Here is a 16,582-nt window from a genome sequence, read left to right on the forward strand (position 1 = left end):
AAGGAAACTCAGAGGGGAAACCTGTGAGGAACAGGGTTGGTGCTGCTGAGATGCTTGTGAGGAAGATGGAGGAGGGTGTGGGCAGTCAGGGAGGATGGCAGGTGAGGAGCTCGAGGCAGGGCCAGAACAAAGGGGCATGGAAAGGATCTTCTGAGGAGGTCAGCTTCATGGAGGGCTGGGTTTGTAGCTCAGTGGTAGAGCGCTTGCTTACCTAGCATGTGGGGCACTGGGTTCCATCCACATTAAAATAATAAATAAGTAAGTTAATACATAAAATAAAGGTAGTTTAAAAAAGTGCTAAAGGACACAAGCAGGGGACCTAGTCAGACAGACACTTTTGTACTCATATTCCTTTCTGGGGGACCCAATAGATAAACTAACACAGATTTGTGGACAGAGGGTCACTCATCAATACAGTGAGGAGCCTGTGGACAGGGAGGGGATAAGGAAAGGAAGAAATTACAGAGACCATAAAAGAACAGGCCCAAACTCTCCCCGCCGGACTCCCAGCCCTGGGCCCTTCTCTTCTGAGAAGTCTGTTTCTGGGTCTCTGTCTCTTTGCGGTAAGCATACTTCTTGCTTGCCATTTCTGTTCCTCTTCTTCAGTTCTTTGCTGAATGGAGACAGTGAAGGCAGCACTCCTAGACAGTAACACTTGCTGTCTGTACTTGGTGGCATCTGTCGCATCCCAAGACCAGAGGGGCAGGGTTGGTGAAACCGGGCCCCTCATCCTACGCCTAGGTCTCCCTCCAGCAGGTTGCTTGGGCATATCTGGGATTGGAACTCGGGCCTCTTGCCTTTTGACCCTCCAGGACCTCAAGCAGTGACTGACTGCATGCCTTTGCGTAAGCAGGGAGAGTCCTGGCTAGGGATGTTGGTGCTGTGGATGACTGGTGGCTTTCAGCTGGGGACAAAAGGATGAAGGCAATCCAGTCTACCTTGGGTGTGGGCCTGTTCTCCTGCCTGTAAGTTCTTGGTCAAGAAGTCATCTTCCTCCTGACCAGTCAGTTCTAGTGTCAAGGAGCTCATTACTTGCCAAAGCAATCCATTCAGATTCCACAAATACAAGATTTATATTAGTGGTTTTTTAAAAAAAGAATCCTTGGATTGGAAGCCTAGAAATGACCCACCTTTCTCTCTTTACCAGAAAGATGGTCACAGTTGGTTCCTGGTCATTCATTCACAAAATCATTCATTCCTCTCTTTTTCATTAGGTGCTTTTCTATCAATGTGTACAGTTCCATGTTGTCACATTATATGACTTCAGGGAGAATCTGGGCATCACCGTCCTTGTGAATGATGGCCCAGGAGGTGTGCCTGGTCACCTTCGTGTCAGGAGACACTTGTCATCACATGGCAACTAGCAAATGACAGTAGGTTATTCAATTACCAAGAAAATCCTGTTTTCCTTATTTGCTGTGTGCTAGGTGCTTTGAGAGACTGCTCAGGTGCCAGCTTTAAGTGCAGAATTCCTGCCCCCAACACACACAGTTTAGTAAAAATATGCCTGGGTCAGTCTGAGCTGCCCTTCTTGGTCAGTGGACCCCGAGACCACCACTTCCCTGAAGGTTTCTGCAGAAGAGAAAGCAGTGCTTTTGTAGGGCCTGTGCCACAGCTGTCCTCTCTGGCTGAGTCCGGCCGAGTGCTCGTGCAGTCCTCGCTGAGTCAGTTTTGTCTTGATCATCTGAGAAGGGGAGGGATTCCCAGTACTGTCCTTCTGCTGACAGGCTATTGGGTGGTTTGAATGTGCTTTTTGGTTGGTTTCCTGTACAGCCGGTTACTCAGATGGTCACTGTCCAACAGAAGTGCCATCTTAATTGGAAACTGGCTCTTGGAGCGCATCTTACCCTGTGTCTATTTTGAGAGGGTCTGGCTGCAGAGTGAGTTTTCTTATTTTCCCTTGGAAGGAGCAGGCTGGACTCCCTGTGAGATCACCATGTGGAGGTGGACATCCATGCATGTGGCCATATGGAATCTTACCTTCACATTCTGTTATTGGGGAAACCAGATAGAGGTCTGCTCTCAGGTTTTAGGGCTACACCTTTACAAAACTTTTCCTGCTTATGTGATGTTGCCTTGTACTTTGCAGATGCTAGTGGTGTTGGGAACGTGTTGAATTGGCTCAAGCTCATGTGTACATGCCATTTTCTGTGTTTATCTTTTCTGTTTACATGTCTGACCTTCCTTCTGAAACTATTTATTATGTTCTTGAAGTCTTTCATCTTGAAGAACCAGAGCTTCCTGGTGAAGATGTTTGGTGTTGAGTTCTCTCAGTGCTGTCTGAAACATCTCTAGGTCTCTATCCTTCTTACACAGTAGTCCTACTGTGCACACGAGTCTCGCTTAGCAGTTCCATTTTCTTAAATACCTGGAAGATGAATTTGTGCCATCTCATGACTTCAATTGGGAAATTAGCTCTTGGTCTGATGAAGTTCATTTGGATATTTCCCCTTTCCCCACTCCTTCAGACCCCTGAGATGTGTTTGTATCCTAAGGAACTCGAACTGTCCTTTAACTTTCAAAATGTCTTCATTGAGTGGAATTCACTCCTATCAGCTGAGTGGTTTGTGTGTGTGTATTCAAGAGATGTGCAGGCATCACTGCAATCTGAGTTTAGAACAAGCTGGGAACCCCAAAACATTGCATCTCTTCAGGTGGTTGGCCTCCACGCCCAGCAGTGGGGCAGAGGACGCCATGTTTGATCCCAATACAGCATGTGCCCAACACAAGGAGGGAGTCTCTGGGTGAGGCTGCCCCTGGGGGATGGGAACTGTCCATTAAGGGCCACTGTTTCTATAGACATTATTTTTTTCTTCCTTAAGCTTATTCCAGAGTTTCCAGAGAATGAGTGAGCATGCTGCTTTCTCTGTGGAAGTTCAGGATGAGTGTAGGCTAATTTTCCTAGCCAACTGCTTCTTTTGCTTCGGTTCTCTAGAGAATATTTTATGATAGCCAGATGAGATGGCCTTTTTTGGGCACCCATGGATTTCATGAATAAATGAGAAAGCATCTTTGAAGTACATTCTACCTGGAACAGCATACTCTGACAGACTCCCACTGAGAGATTGTTGCCTCCTTTTGCCTTTGTAAATGTATTTTATTCTCATTTATTTAGGTACCTGTCATAAAAAAGAAAAAGGTATACTCATGCTTATTCATTAGTGACTCTTGAGGAAGTGTGCAAAAGTGGACGCGGTCCCCAGGTAAATGGTTGCCAAGCCATAGCAGGGTCCTGAGCAGGCTTGGTGGGGTGTTTTCTGTACAGTCCTGACCCCATGATGTACTGAGGAGCAACCTGGACTGGGAGCTCTTCAGGTGCTCAGTGCTGGGGTGGCTGTGCTCTGTCATAGCAGAGCCGACGGTCAGGTGCCTCATCTTTTCGGAGCCTCCACTTTCCCTTCTATGGCGTTGTTAAGAGGCTGTGTGTCTCACAGGGAGTGAGGAGTGAGAGGCCGGCCACCTAGTGCCCCATGCTGCCAAGCTAAGGGCATCCGAGTCACCATGTAAGTAGAAGAACTGGAGAGGATTTCCAGAGGCTGAGGAGCGCCCCAGCAGCCATCTGCACACTGGACATGGGAAGCAGGAGTGTGACTCAGCCCACGTTCAAAGACCTCAGGACCCTGGAAGCTGATGGGGTCACTCCAATCCAGAGCTAAAGGCCTGTGAACACAGAGGGCCACTGGCTCACGTCCTGAGTCCCAAGTCCAGAGAGCCCACGGTTCTGAACTCCAAGGGCAGGAGGAAGAGTGCCCCAGCTTTGAGAGAGCGTGAAATCGCCTTTTCCCTGCTTTGTTTATTCTACCCAGGCCCCAGGCTGATTGGATGGTTGCCGCCCACTCCAGGTCACATTCATGCCAATCTCCAGACACCCCCAGCCACCCCCAGAAGTGAGGGCTTGCCAGTTTTGGGTTTTCCTTAGTTTCTTTGAGTTGACACAACATTAGCTGTCCCCCTGGTCACCCCTTCCAGTGTGGCTGCTTTTATTGTGACCCTGTATTTTCTTTTCACTGCGTGTTCCTGCTTTCAGCTGTCATTTTTCTCCCTTGTCCTCATGGCTGTGACATGGCCAAATGGTATTTCTGAATTGCCAAGAGGTGCTGTTAATAGGAAAATGGAGCACCATAGTGGTAACTCTGAAACTGTCTAAAATCTCACTTCATTCTCGCTGCTCCACAGGGCTCATACCGTCCACACGTACCCACCGTTCTGATAAGCCCACAAACGCTTTGGTCCTTCTGCAGGTGCCTTCATCTGCTTTACCTTTCTTGGTCCTGTTTTCCCATTAGTTGGCAGCCCAACCTTTTCTCTATGCTGTTTGTGACATCCCAGGTTGGCAGAAAAAGTGGCCAAATGATTGAGTGTCAGACCTGCCCCAGCTGGAGGGGCTCTGCCCTGGTATTCCCAGCGAGTTGTTTCCTGTCACACATCCTTCTAACTGATCACTCAGCCTCCCTCTGCTGCCCTGTCCTACTCCACATGGCTGTCCTGTGGGCTGAAGGCTCATGCTGGCTTTTGCCCGCACCTGAGCAGGACCCTGCCTAGTTCACAGTTCACATGCTCCTCATCCTTCCATCTCCATTTGGATCAGAGAGCAGAATTCTGGTGTATGAGAAGGACAGAATGGTTTCTTGGTGTTTTTCTGAGCTTGAAGACAGATATTTGAGTTTCTTTGAGATTTCAAGGTCTGTGCCCAAATGGAGGCAATTTTCTGATGTAAACCTAACTTTTTTTTTGCAAAATGCCCATGTTCCAGACCCTTCCAGCTGCCGGGCACTGCAAATCTGTATTTCCAAAGGTGCTTTTGTGGTGCTGATGGAGTCCCTAGAGGTGGCTCCCTAGGCTCAGCCTGCCTGTGTGTGGAGCGGAGAGCAGCAGGGCGTGGCTCTCAGCACAGAGAGGTGCTGGAATGCAGGGGAAGGAGGACCTGCTTCAGTTAGGGCAGCTAGAGAGGCTCTGAGGAGGAGCTGCATCTGGATTGAGATGGAGATTAAGGGACATCTGGGTGAGCAAGGATGGTTGCTACAAAAGTGACAAAACATGGGGCAGAACAGGGAGTGACAAGGAACACATTGTCACTCCTGTTGCAGGGGCTGAGGGCTTTCAGAGCTGGCTGTAGCACTGTGGGAGCTGCCTTGTCTCTGGTCTGCTCTTCACTTAGTGTGCTGTTCTTGGGATCCCAGCGGGACTTCTGTATTCTTCACTTTCCATCCTTCATCTCCATGAATGACAGTTTTGTTTGTTTGTTTGAATTCACGATTGCCCCGGTGAATGTGTCAGAACCTGTGCTCAGACTCTCAGGCTCTTAGTCAATCTCCTGGAATCTGCAGATACCTGTAGAGGGAAGTCCCTGCCAAGGTCCTGTCTTGGTCTTTCTCCTCTTGTACTAGATCTTACCCCTGAGATTCTCCACTGCCTCGTGAGCACTTTACTGCTTGGACAGGTTCAGGATGACTTTGCCTGTGTTTTCCAGTTGGTCTCTGTGCCCAGTGGGTCTGAACTGCCTGAACTGTTGGTTTCAGGAGTAGGATCTCCTGAAGTGTGAGCTGCCGTGGGACATCAAATGGGCCACAGTTGCTCACATTTGATGCTTGAATAAAGGCCTGCGTGGCAGCTACATTTTCTTTGAACTTTCTCACATGTTCACTCAGTCTTCCCGGTCATCTTCCATGGGCGCTTCTGGAGGGAACAGATCTATTTGCAATTTTCTTTATGGATGCTCAATGTTTGATTTCTGTATTCTATTTTGAATATAAGGTCGAATAAACCTTTCAAATAGACTGTTTTTAATTTGTTAAATGTAATTTAGCATTAGAAGATTTGAAGGCTCTAAACAGAGAGTTATTTAATTTTCCTTACTTCAGATGAATATTGTTTGACATCCTGAAAATTGAATTACTTACGGGAATATATATTAGCAAATGATGTTTAAGAGAAGTTGTTTTTTTTTTTTTAAATCACAAGCCATTTCTGTTATGCTTGGTTAATTATAAGTTTTTCAAATACATTTTAGGCATAAGGTCTTGGGTCTAAGTGATTGGGAATTTGGAAATATCTGTTTTATATGAATTAAATGTAAATGCCCTTCATCTTTCTTTTTTAAAAAAAATGTTTTTTAGTTGTAGTTGGACACAATACCTTTATTTATTTTTATGTGGTGCTGAGGATCGAACCCAGCATCTTCATGTGCTAGGCAAGCGCTCTACCGCTCAGCCACAACCCCAGCCCCAAGAAAGTTTACTTTCTTAATAGGAAGTTACGTTACTTAGGGGTTTGTTTAAGACAAGTAACATTTAAAAATTGTCATCTTACCATCTCTTTCTAACATATGCTCTTTGATCTCTGCTGTTTGCCTGCTTCTTAAGTCAGAATTAGTGTTAATGTTCAACTCCTGCACAGGCTGCCTTGGGCTGTCTGTCCTTGGAGCCTTGCTGGGCCACAAGTCCAGCATGCTTGGTGCACTCACAGGTGTCCTTGCCAGCTGGTTATTGGTAGGGAGCTTTGGCTACTTGAAATTAATGTATTAGAAAATAATCTCTTTATGTTATTTTTTTAAAATATTTTTTTAGTGGTAGATGGACACAATGCTTTTATTTAATTTTTAATTTTTTTTATGTGGTGCTGAGGATCGAACCTAGTGCTTCACATTTGCTAGGCAAGCGTTCTACTGCAGAGCTACAACCCCAGTCCATCTCCTTATAGTCTTGAAAATAATAAAACTATAATTAAAATCTCACCAATTCAGCTGGGCTCCTGTCTTCAGTAGTTGGAATGAGAGGGCCTTGTCATGGCCTTGGAGACCTGTGCAGTCTGTGGCATTTTCTCCTGAGTAAGTGGGCACTTTGTAGAATAGTAAGGACAGAAATTAGAGTGCTCTTCCTGTTGTTAGCATTTTTGAAGAAACAAAAACCAAAAAACCCCCTACATTAAAAAACAAAAGCCAAAAACAGAAGCTTGAGCTCAGGTCTGACTTGTGACGTTTGTCCTTGTTTCCTAGATGGAAGCAGTGTGAGCGGCTTCCCCCTGTCCAGTCCTTTCCGACAAGTCGTCCGTCCTCGAATGGAGAGCAGGCCCTCCAACGCCCCCGAGGGCAGCAAGACCGGGGACCTCAGCCACCTGAAGGTGAGTCTGCCCAGGACAGGCTGCCAGCCTGCCTGGTGCCTGCAAAGCCTTCCCAAGGTAGCCTGGGTGTGCTGTTGCAAGAGGAAAGGCCGTGTGTGGCTGGAAGTGGTTTCTGTGTTTTCTATCATGTGGAATGCTTTGGAAAGTGGTCTGGAGGAAGCTTGGCACTTTTTTTTTTTTTTTTTGGTGCTGCAAAGCCTTGTTTCTATGTGAGGGGATTTTGGTGGAATGAAGGAGGATAGTGGTGAGTGGACCATTTCCTGCCTCACTGGTCAGCGTTGGAAAATGCATCATGGCGTGATCATTCTGCATGGGTGTTCATCCCAGCTGTGGTGGTGCCTTCTGGTTGTTGGTTTATAAGTACATGGGAACAGCTTGACTGTCCCTACAAAGTTGAGATGCTTGGGACTGGCAGGCCAGCCTGAGCAGAGACTGCAGGCTGTCAGGAAGGTGTGAATGGGAGCCGTTGTCCCAGAGCCCGCCCTGGAGAGTGAGCAGTTGGGGAAATGCAGGACTTGGAGCTGCTGCTGCTGGAGTTCGAGTGAGTGTGTACTCCTGCCCAGCCTTTGGGGCTGCTGTTTACGGTCCTCATGCCAAAGTGTCAGGGCACGCTGACTGATGGGGCTGTTGGAGGAGCTTGACTGAGAGATGCTTAGATTAGTCACAAGGAACTGCACTGCAGGGCTGCCCCAGCAGGGCAGCATGGGTTGGGGAGGTGTTGTCTGAAGCAAGGTCTTGGCAGGAGGGAACCAGCCAATGATGTTGGTGGAGGTAGAACTGGCACCTCCTGCGTGAGGACCCGCAGTGAAGGCAGTTTGCTGCTCTGCATTGCTGTGCCCATTTCTGGTCCTCACCCAGGGGCCTGGGCAGCAGGGAGCAGAATCACACAAGCAAGAAGCTGGTCTGCTGCTGGGGGAGGCCTCGGGGTGCTGTGCCCAGTTCTCTACCTGCAGCTGCGCAGTCCTCACCACCAACCTGCGAGGCAAGGGCCATGTCAGCATTCTCTATTTTAGAGAGGCACGGTGGCTTGGGCATGATAGACAAGAATCAGCCCAGGAATTTAGTGGCATAGGTATGACAGGCACCTGGCTATCCAGAACATTCCTGTGCCACCCTCCAGTATGCTGGCATGCTCAGGGATGGCACGCCCTTGAAGTGCTGAGGCCAGAGAGAAGTGCCATATAGGAGGCTCTCATGTTCCACTGGGAGATTTAGCACCTTTCAAGCAGCATTTTCAGGTTGCTTTCCTCATGATGGCAAGTGTGCATTATTCAAGTAGAAATTACCGAGTAGCTCAGAGAGATTAACTAATATGCCCAAGGTCAAGCAGTTACCAAGTTGAAGTTAAAACTCAGACCCAGGTGTGTCTGAATCCAAAGCTTGTGCTATTTCCACAATACCATGCTGTCTCTTTACATATAATTTCCTAAGTTTCTAAACATTGTGGGATACAAAATCTCTATTGATTCAGACTATATTTATAGAGCGGTTGTGTATAAGCTTTTTGGCCTATCTGCCCTCAGTTTCCATTCTGTGAAAAGCAGATAATACAGCTCCTCCTGGGCTATTGTAAGGAGTTAAGTGTCTGCTATTAGCCCTGGTAGATAAGAAAAGCTTACAGAATGGCAAATCCAATTCGCTTCCAAATTATTTCTAATCTGTCCCAGTGATAGTTATAGAGACAGGGGATTTCTTCCTGCAAAGTTTAAGCATAAAAGCTTCAAAGGAATCCTTTAATCTGCTCAACAATTTCAAAACTTAATAAGAAATTTAGAAGTAAGCGATGTGGAGAGAGCCTGCTGCCTGTGGAATTCTAATCTCACACTGATGTTTGAGGCGCTAGGCCAAAGGAATATTCCTTGAGGTTCCATGACATGTTAGAACTTGTGCCTCTGTGATCAACATGTTCATCCGAGCCTCTGCAGCATTTCATCCAGTTTGCTCCTTCCACGGATGTCTAGTAAGCAACTGTTTCATGCCTATTCTGGATGCTGGGGCCATAAGAGTGAACAGGGTCCCAGAGCCACATTCTGGCAGAAGAAACTGACAGCAAAGATAAATATCAGACTGTGCTAATGCAAGATGGATAAGCAGAGAAGAAACAGGGGTGACTGCCACTTTCTGTTTCAGGGAAAGGGTCTCCAGATGCCTCAGCACTGACCCTCTGTGAGAGGAGGCAGCCCCTTTCCAGTCTGTGTGACACTCTGCTGTCCTGAGGTCAGTGCATTATTTGAATAACAGCATCACTGCCAAGTTGCCAGTTTTCCCCACTGTATTGTTAGTTTATTAAGGCTAAGGATGAGGCCTACCAGTCTCTGCATTGCCAGCCTATTGTGTGTGTACATGTGCGGACACACAACACACACACACACACACATACACACACACACATATTTTCATAGGACTTTCAGAAAATGTTGAATGACTGAATAAGAAAGAAAATTGAAGCCTTCTGAAGACTTGCCCTTCTTTCCTAGTAAAAGTAGCAGGGGGTGAGTCACATGTTACAGCCCATCCTACGGTGTCAAGGGCAGAGCTGTAAAGGGTAGCCTGCATTAGAATCTCCTGGCAGGCCCGGAAGCCAACTTGCCAGGCCATCCCCACAGCCTGTAGTCCTGCAGGTCCAGTGGGGCCTGGAGCTACATCTCCAGCAGGTCCCCAGGTGATGCTGATGCTGTGGGGTGGGGAGCTTTCCCCAAGGTCACTTCTCAAGAGAGCAAGCACTTGACTTTGATCTTCTGTGAGACTGGCCTGTAGTGTCCTTAAGAAGACTTCAGGGCCTTTCTGATGTTCCTCACAGAGACAGGCACATGGTAAGCTCTCTCTAGGTGCCCCAGTGGCAGATTTGCAGTACCTCGATTCCTGAGAAGGAGTTTTCATAAACATCTGTGATACAATTAAAATTGAATCTAGGAGGGCTGGCGACGTAGCTCGGTGGTACAGAGCTTGCCTAGCATGGGCAAGGCCTTGGGTTCAATCCCTAGCACCCAAAACAAAACCAACAAAACAGAACAATGAAAAAATCTAGGCATTAAAATGCTTATTTGGGGGCAAGTCTAGAAATACCTGTATGGGGAATCCATAAACCCGTCAGCCCTGCCCATCCAGGAATTTCCCCAGGCTAGGAGTAGTCAGCACAGTGCCAGGATTCTCAGAAACTCTCACGTATTTGGAGTGTGTGACCCTGTTGCTGAGAAGTACCTGGTGGTTCATTTTCGGGATCTCCAGGGATTCTGAGGCACCTTCTTAGCGCCAGGCAGGTCTTGGGAACTATCATTACAAACCATTTTGTGCCTTTGCATTCAGCATGATTGATCTGCAGACAGTGGGGGAAGAACCAGACGGTAGGAGAAAATGTGTACTTTTATTGCATTCTTGCCAAATAGGAAAATTGAGTTAGATCTGCTATTCAGAATGACTGACAGAAAACAAATATGTTTGCTTTGAGTAAGGACATTTAGGTGACATTATTAGTTCCTACAAAATCCAAAGCAGTTTAGAGACTACATCAAACAAAATGATTCTATCTCTCGCTTCCAGAAATGTCATAATGGAAAAACCCCATGTTTGGCTTTAAGCAGACCTGGAATGACCCTTGCTTTTCCCCAGTGTTGCCACAGTGGATGAGTTACTTCAACGCATAAGTGAGCTGGAGGGGACCCTTGGTATACCCAGGGGACTTCCTACAGTGGGTCAGGCCACACAGAATCCAGCATAGGAGCACGCCAGGCCTCCTGGAGCTAAGCAGACATAGGCCCTGTGTTCCCACTCTGGTGTGCATGCTTCCTGGCATCTCAATGTCACATGATGGAGATGTTGGCCCACCAAAGCCCAGGCTTCACAAAAGCAGAAAATATTATCCTCTCATCTTTAACCATGCCTAGCAGAATGCCTGGCATATCCAAGATGTCCAGTAAGTGACTGTTACTACCAAAAGGTTGAAAGTTAATCTTGCAAAGGAGGGGCCATCTACCCTCAGCTGACTAGTGGGAAGCACCTTGCAGAGAGCAGCTAGAGCCAACACCAGGGGGATGAGCTGCTTGTACGTGTTAAGAGGAATTGAGCCGAAGTGCAGCAATGACAGAAGAGGTCAGAGAGAGGAGGGGAGACCACAGTGAAGACTCCTGAGTGCAACTCAAAAGATCCAAGCCAGATAACATGGCTGTGGAGTCATCTTGAGCCTGCAAGGGGCAGTAACCATGGCCTTCCCTGAGCCCAAGTTTATTGGCTTTGTCAGCCCAAACTTGAATATCCTGGGTTTTTTTCCTTGCTCTGTCAAGGAAGACACAAAACAGAATTACCTGATGTCTATCTCAGATTAGATAAAAGCTTTCCTAGGATATGGAAAATCATTACTTTATAAATAACAGCCCTGAAGAAAGATTGAAGACAAGAAATAAGCAGATATGGGACTAGATGCATAAAAAGCATTAAATTCTGTAGAAAAGGCTTTGGCCAACTTTGAAAACAGTTCCATAACTTTACAAGATAATTATTTTATATTCCTAGTTTGTTAAGTTTTTTTTTTTTTAAACCAGGAATGAGTGTTAGATTTTCCTCAGTTTCTTTGTGTGTTTTGAGATGAGCATATGGACTTTCTATCTTAGTTTGTTAACATGATGACTTTCAAGGATTAATTGCAGCATGTCAAACCAACCTTGCATTCTTGGGATAACCCTTCCTGGTCATGATGTAGCATCCAGCCTCAAAGCATATGCAGTGCTTAGGAATGAATCTGACAGAAGGTGTGAAGGATCTGAGATAGTCAGCAGGGAAGATGATCAGGGTCTGAAAGAAGACAGGAGGCTGTTTGTGGGGAGAAGAGTGGCTGTACTTCACTGGTGTCTCTGGATAATATAGGACTATTTTGGGGAGAGGACCAGCACTAAGAGTGTGGAATGCCAAGACTGAGTGCAAGATGTGGAAGGTGGTGACTCTGGCACCTCTGAGGAGAATGTGGGGAAAGTGAACAGGAGTCTTGAGTTCTTGCTGCATTGCCCAGCCCTGCCCCAGCTGGGCGTCAGGCTGGCAGTTAAACAGACTTGAACAGGGCTCCTGGACCGGGGCTCTTTTCCACTCTCATTATTCTATTTCATTTTCTTTGATTCTTAAAATAGTTCATGTAGTGCATTCATGAATTAAAGTCTCTTATTTGCAAACAGCCCATGAAGTGGCAGTCTTCTGAGAATTTCTGCTTAATTTCTTAATCTTATGGTTCACTCTGTATCATAACATTTAAACAACATGAATTCCGTATTAATGAAATTTCATAACAGTCTCTTTATGACTGATGTTTTTAGTGAGGTATATTTTTGATCTTTGTAGATATTGTAGTTTTGGGTTCCTAAAACTAAAATAAATGAACACATTTACTGTAGCCTTTAGGACATGGTCCTATGTATTGTGCAGTTTGAACTGCTTCCCTTTGATACCTTGTGGGTTGTCAAATGAATTATCTATGTTTTTTTATACTCTCGGTGCCTTTTGAATACTAGTGATATTTTCTTTTACCCCTGATAACACCAAGAATTTTCAAGATCGTGTAATTTTGACATTAGAGTTCTAATAATGGAGACTTCATTAGTTACTACTTATTACAATCACTTTACATCTAGGTTGGGGATTCCTATACAAACATCGTCCTTCTTTTTGATTTGCTTTTAAACTGACATTTCTGTAGATGATTTCTGAATTCCTCAAAAAACTCTTTGTATCTGTTATTATTGTTCAATCTTTTTTCCCTCAATGGAAACTTCTAGCTTATGACTCAGATCCTCAGCGTTTGTGAAATTACTTTCTCTGGGATCATCTGTGAACTTCTTTTGATGAAATCCAGTGGTGTTTTTCTCACTGCTCTCATTCCCTTTTATATTTTCTCCAAACTTGAAGCGCTGGACACTGTTCTCTTCTGGGTGCCCCTGTAGTCTCCTGCTTGTGTACAGTGAGGTCTCCAAGTTTTCTTTGTGGTTTTAGTCCTTGAAGCTTCCTCATGTTGTGCCTCACATGACATCCTTTATCCATCCCTGGCACCCACCCAGCTCACCAGTAGTTGCCAGCCCTTGGCTCCAGTCCCAGACCCAGCTTCCCATGCCACAGTGATGCGACCCCCAGGCATGGGCACCTGGCAGGACCATGGTCGCCTTCTTGCTGAGCAGCCCTGTGAAGTTGGGAGGGCAAGGGCATTTCCCACAGACCGTTGGCAGACATGTTCCACTGCAGGAGTGGTGTTGACAGAGACTCATTCTGGAGTGCAGTTGAATTGTGTAAAACAGTACTCTGAATGGGGGTGCATCTTGCTGGACCTCATAATGAGCATGCACACGTGAATACCTGTGTGTGAGATTGTTTTTCTCCTAAATCAAAATTGAAAACTAACTATTGTTTTGTAACTTGCTTTATTCAATTAGTGCTAGTCCATATTCTGTTCCACTAATTTTTTATTGCCTATAATGTGCAAATAATATTAAATGGCCTCTTTGGCCCCCAAGCAATACCAAGTATGGTCTAGCTCAGATGCAGTCTGGGCCTCTCCTTGCCTGCAGTTGCTATCGCTCAAGGTGGTTTTAAGCTGTTGCCATTCTTTTTCCTGGGGTGGGCATGGGGGTGGGCACTGACTTGTGGAAGAGACCAGACCAGTTCTCCTGTGGGTTTTCCTTCCTTCTGGATCCGTCTTGTTGATTTGTTCCTCTGTCCCTTACACTGGAAGTTTTACGTTAAGGCTTTATGGATTCAGATAAGATGTTTTTGCCTAGCATGCTGCACAGGTGAGGTTGGAACTTCATGTTGTATTTCCTTGGAGATGCCTGGTGTCTGACTGTCCTGCAGTTAGTAGGACGAGGAGGCTCTGAACCCAGCCCATTCTTCTTGCATGAGAGAACAATCTGGGAGCTGGTCCTTTGGCAGTAACCAGTGCATTACCGATGTCTCTAATGGCTTGAAATCCATTGCCAGTCTTTGCCTGGTTCCAAAATATCATCATAGTTTTTTATAAGATGATGTTCTCTCTTATTTCTCCTGTCTCTATAAGGTAGCTTTCTCTTACAAATTAGGACTGGCAGCTCTGCTGCTGGGCTGTCTGGGTGCCTGTAAGTTACCTACCCGAAAGACAGAAACAAGTGTTTCCTCTTTTCACTTTCACTTTCTAATTTCAAAGTTTCTTCACTTAATCCCCACCCCCCCACCTTTTTCCGGGTAATATCGTGGACTCATGGGGTTTTGTTGATCCATTGTTTTAATCCACTTACAGCCATCATTCTCGTAGCTCAGATTGTCGCACTGAGGCCGGAGGGAGCTTTCTTAAGATATCTCTGTGTCCTTTTGGCGTGCTTGTTCCTCTCTGAGAGGTTCACTGCTTTTAAAAGAGAGAACGGGCCCTTTTCATCTTATACCTATAATGTGTTGATTTTGCCAGTGGAAGGGGGAAACTGAGGCTTAGGGCAGACGTTTTGCAGCAGTTAATGCATCTAGTGAGTGGCACCACTGTGGCACAGACTCAGGCTCATCAGACTCCAGTCTTCTCCATAGCTCTGGAAACTTCCGCCTTCTCCTGGGTGCCCTTCCGTCTGCCGTCGCTCTGACGTGTTTCAGACAGTTGGTGCCCCCTCTCCTCCCTGCCCGCTGGGCACCGAGCTCTGCATTCATGCCTGCCCCAAGCGTGCCTATCCTCCTGTCCTTGAGCTCCATCCTACCCCTGGCTGCTGTCCTTATTCTTCCCTTTTGATCAGTTCTAGGAAGATGATATCCACTGGTGAGGGGGTGGGAGGAATTGCGTAAGAATGTCCTGAGCAGCAGAATGACGCAGTTCAAGTGTGACTCTGTTTTAATTAATAATCAAGAGCTGTCATCCGACAACATGTATAAATGACAGTGAGATATGATGTTTGAAATTAGAGCTGCTTTGGGGAACCCATGCATTCTGCGTGGAGCACATAGTAGTCACTGCAGAGCGGGTGGGAAGGGGCTCGTCTGTTTTCTGGAAAAGTTTAAAGTAAAATTTGTCAAATTGCAACTGAGTGTTTTTTTTTTTTTCATAATAGTAACATGAAATGAAGCTACAGACTCGGGGATATGTTGATTGAAAGGCCTGATACTTCCTTTTTAAAATTTTAATTTTAATTTTTTTTATTGTTGGTCGTTCAAGACATTACATAGTTCTTGATATATCATATTTCACACTTTGATTCAAGTGGATTTTGAACTCCCATTTTTACCCCGTATACAGATTGCAGAATCACATCAGTTACACTTCCATTGATTTACATATTGCCATACTAGTGTCTGTTGTATTCTGCTGCCTTTCCTATTCTCTACTATCCCCCCTCCCCTCTTCTCTCTCTATCCCCTCTACTGTAATTCATTTCTCCCCCTTGTATTATTTTTCCCTTTCCCCTCACTTCCTCTTATATGTAATTTTGTATAACCCTGAGGGTCTCCTTCCATTTCCATGCAATTTCCCTTCTCTCTCCCTTTCCCTCCCACCTCTCATCCCTGTTTAATGTTAATCTTCTTCTCATGCTCTTTGTCCCTGCTCTGTTCTTAGTTACTCTCCTTATATCAAAGAAGACATTTGGCATTTGTTTTTTAGGGATTGGCTGGCTTCACTTAGCAAAATCTGCTCTAATGCCATCCATTTCCCTCCAAATTCTATGATTTTGTCATTTTTTTAATGCAGAGTAATACTCCATTGTGTATAAATGCCACGTTTTTTTTTTATCCATTCGTCTATTGAAGGGCATCTAGGTTGGTTCCACAGTCTTGCTATTGTGAATTGTGCTGCTATGAACATCGATGTAGCAGTGTCCCTGTAGCATGCTCTTTTTAGGTCTTTAGGGAATAGACCGAGAAGGGGAATAGCTGGGTTAAATGGTGATTCCATTCCCAGCTTTCCAAGAAATCTCCATACTGCTTTCCAAATTGGCTGCACCAATTTGCAGTCCCACCAACAATGAACAAGTGTACCCTTTTCCCCACATCCTCGCCAGCACTTCTTGTTGTTTGACTTCATAATAGCTGCCAATCTTACTGGAGTGAGATGGTATCTTAGGGTGGTTTTGATTTGCATTTCTCTGACTGCTAGCGATGGTGAGCATTTTTTCATGTACTTGTTGATTGATTGTATGTCCTCCTCTGAGAAGTGTCTGTTCAGGTCCTTGGCCCATTTGTTGATTGGGTTATTTGTTATCTTATTGTCTAATTTTTTGAGTTCTTTGTATACTCTGGATATTAGGGCTCTATCTGAAGTGTGAGGAGTAAAGATTTGTTCCCAGGATGTAGGCTCCCTATTTACCTCTCTTATTGTTTCTTTTGCTGAGAAAAAACTTTTTAGTTTGAGTAAGTCCCATTTGTGTTTTTAAAAAACTAACCAAGGCATCCTTGGAAAATTCCAGGACCTTTTTTCTTAAACACAAAGCTGGATGAAGAAGTGAGAGGTATTTATCCAGGCAATGGAATATAGGAACACTTC

At 45.6% G+C, this 16,582-nt stretch overlaps 1 protein-coding gene across 4 annotated transcripts in view; it reads left to right on the forward strand.

Annotated features, from left to right (window-relative positions):
- Trappc9 (trafficking protein particle complex subunit 9) overlaps positions 1-16,582 on the forward strand; it is a 496,909-nt gene that overhangs the window by 140,524 nt on the left and 339,803 nt on the right. For all 4 annotated transcript variants that reach the window (XM_078016653.1, XM_078016651.1, XM_078016650.1 and 1 more), the window contains one exon: positions 6,995-7,119. In XM_078016653.1, the coding sequence (XP_077872779.1) occupies positions 6,995-7,119 (125 nt within the window). The remainder of the gene's footprint in view (positions 1-6,994; positions 7,120-16,582) is intronic.

This window comes from Ictidomys tridecemlineatus, chromosome 7, assembly GCF_052094955.1.
Source record: "Ictidomys tridecemlineatus isolate mIctTri1 chromosome 7, mIctTri1.hap1, whole genome shotgun sequence".
NCBI lineage: Eukaryota > Metazoa > Chordata > Mammalia > Rodentia > Sciuridae > Ictidomys > Ictidomys tridecemlineatus.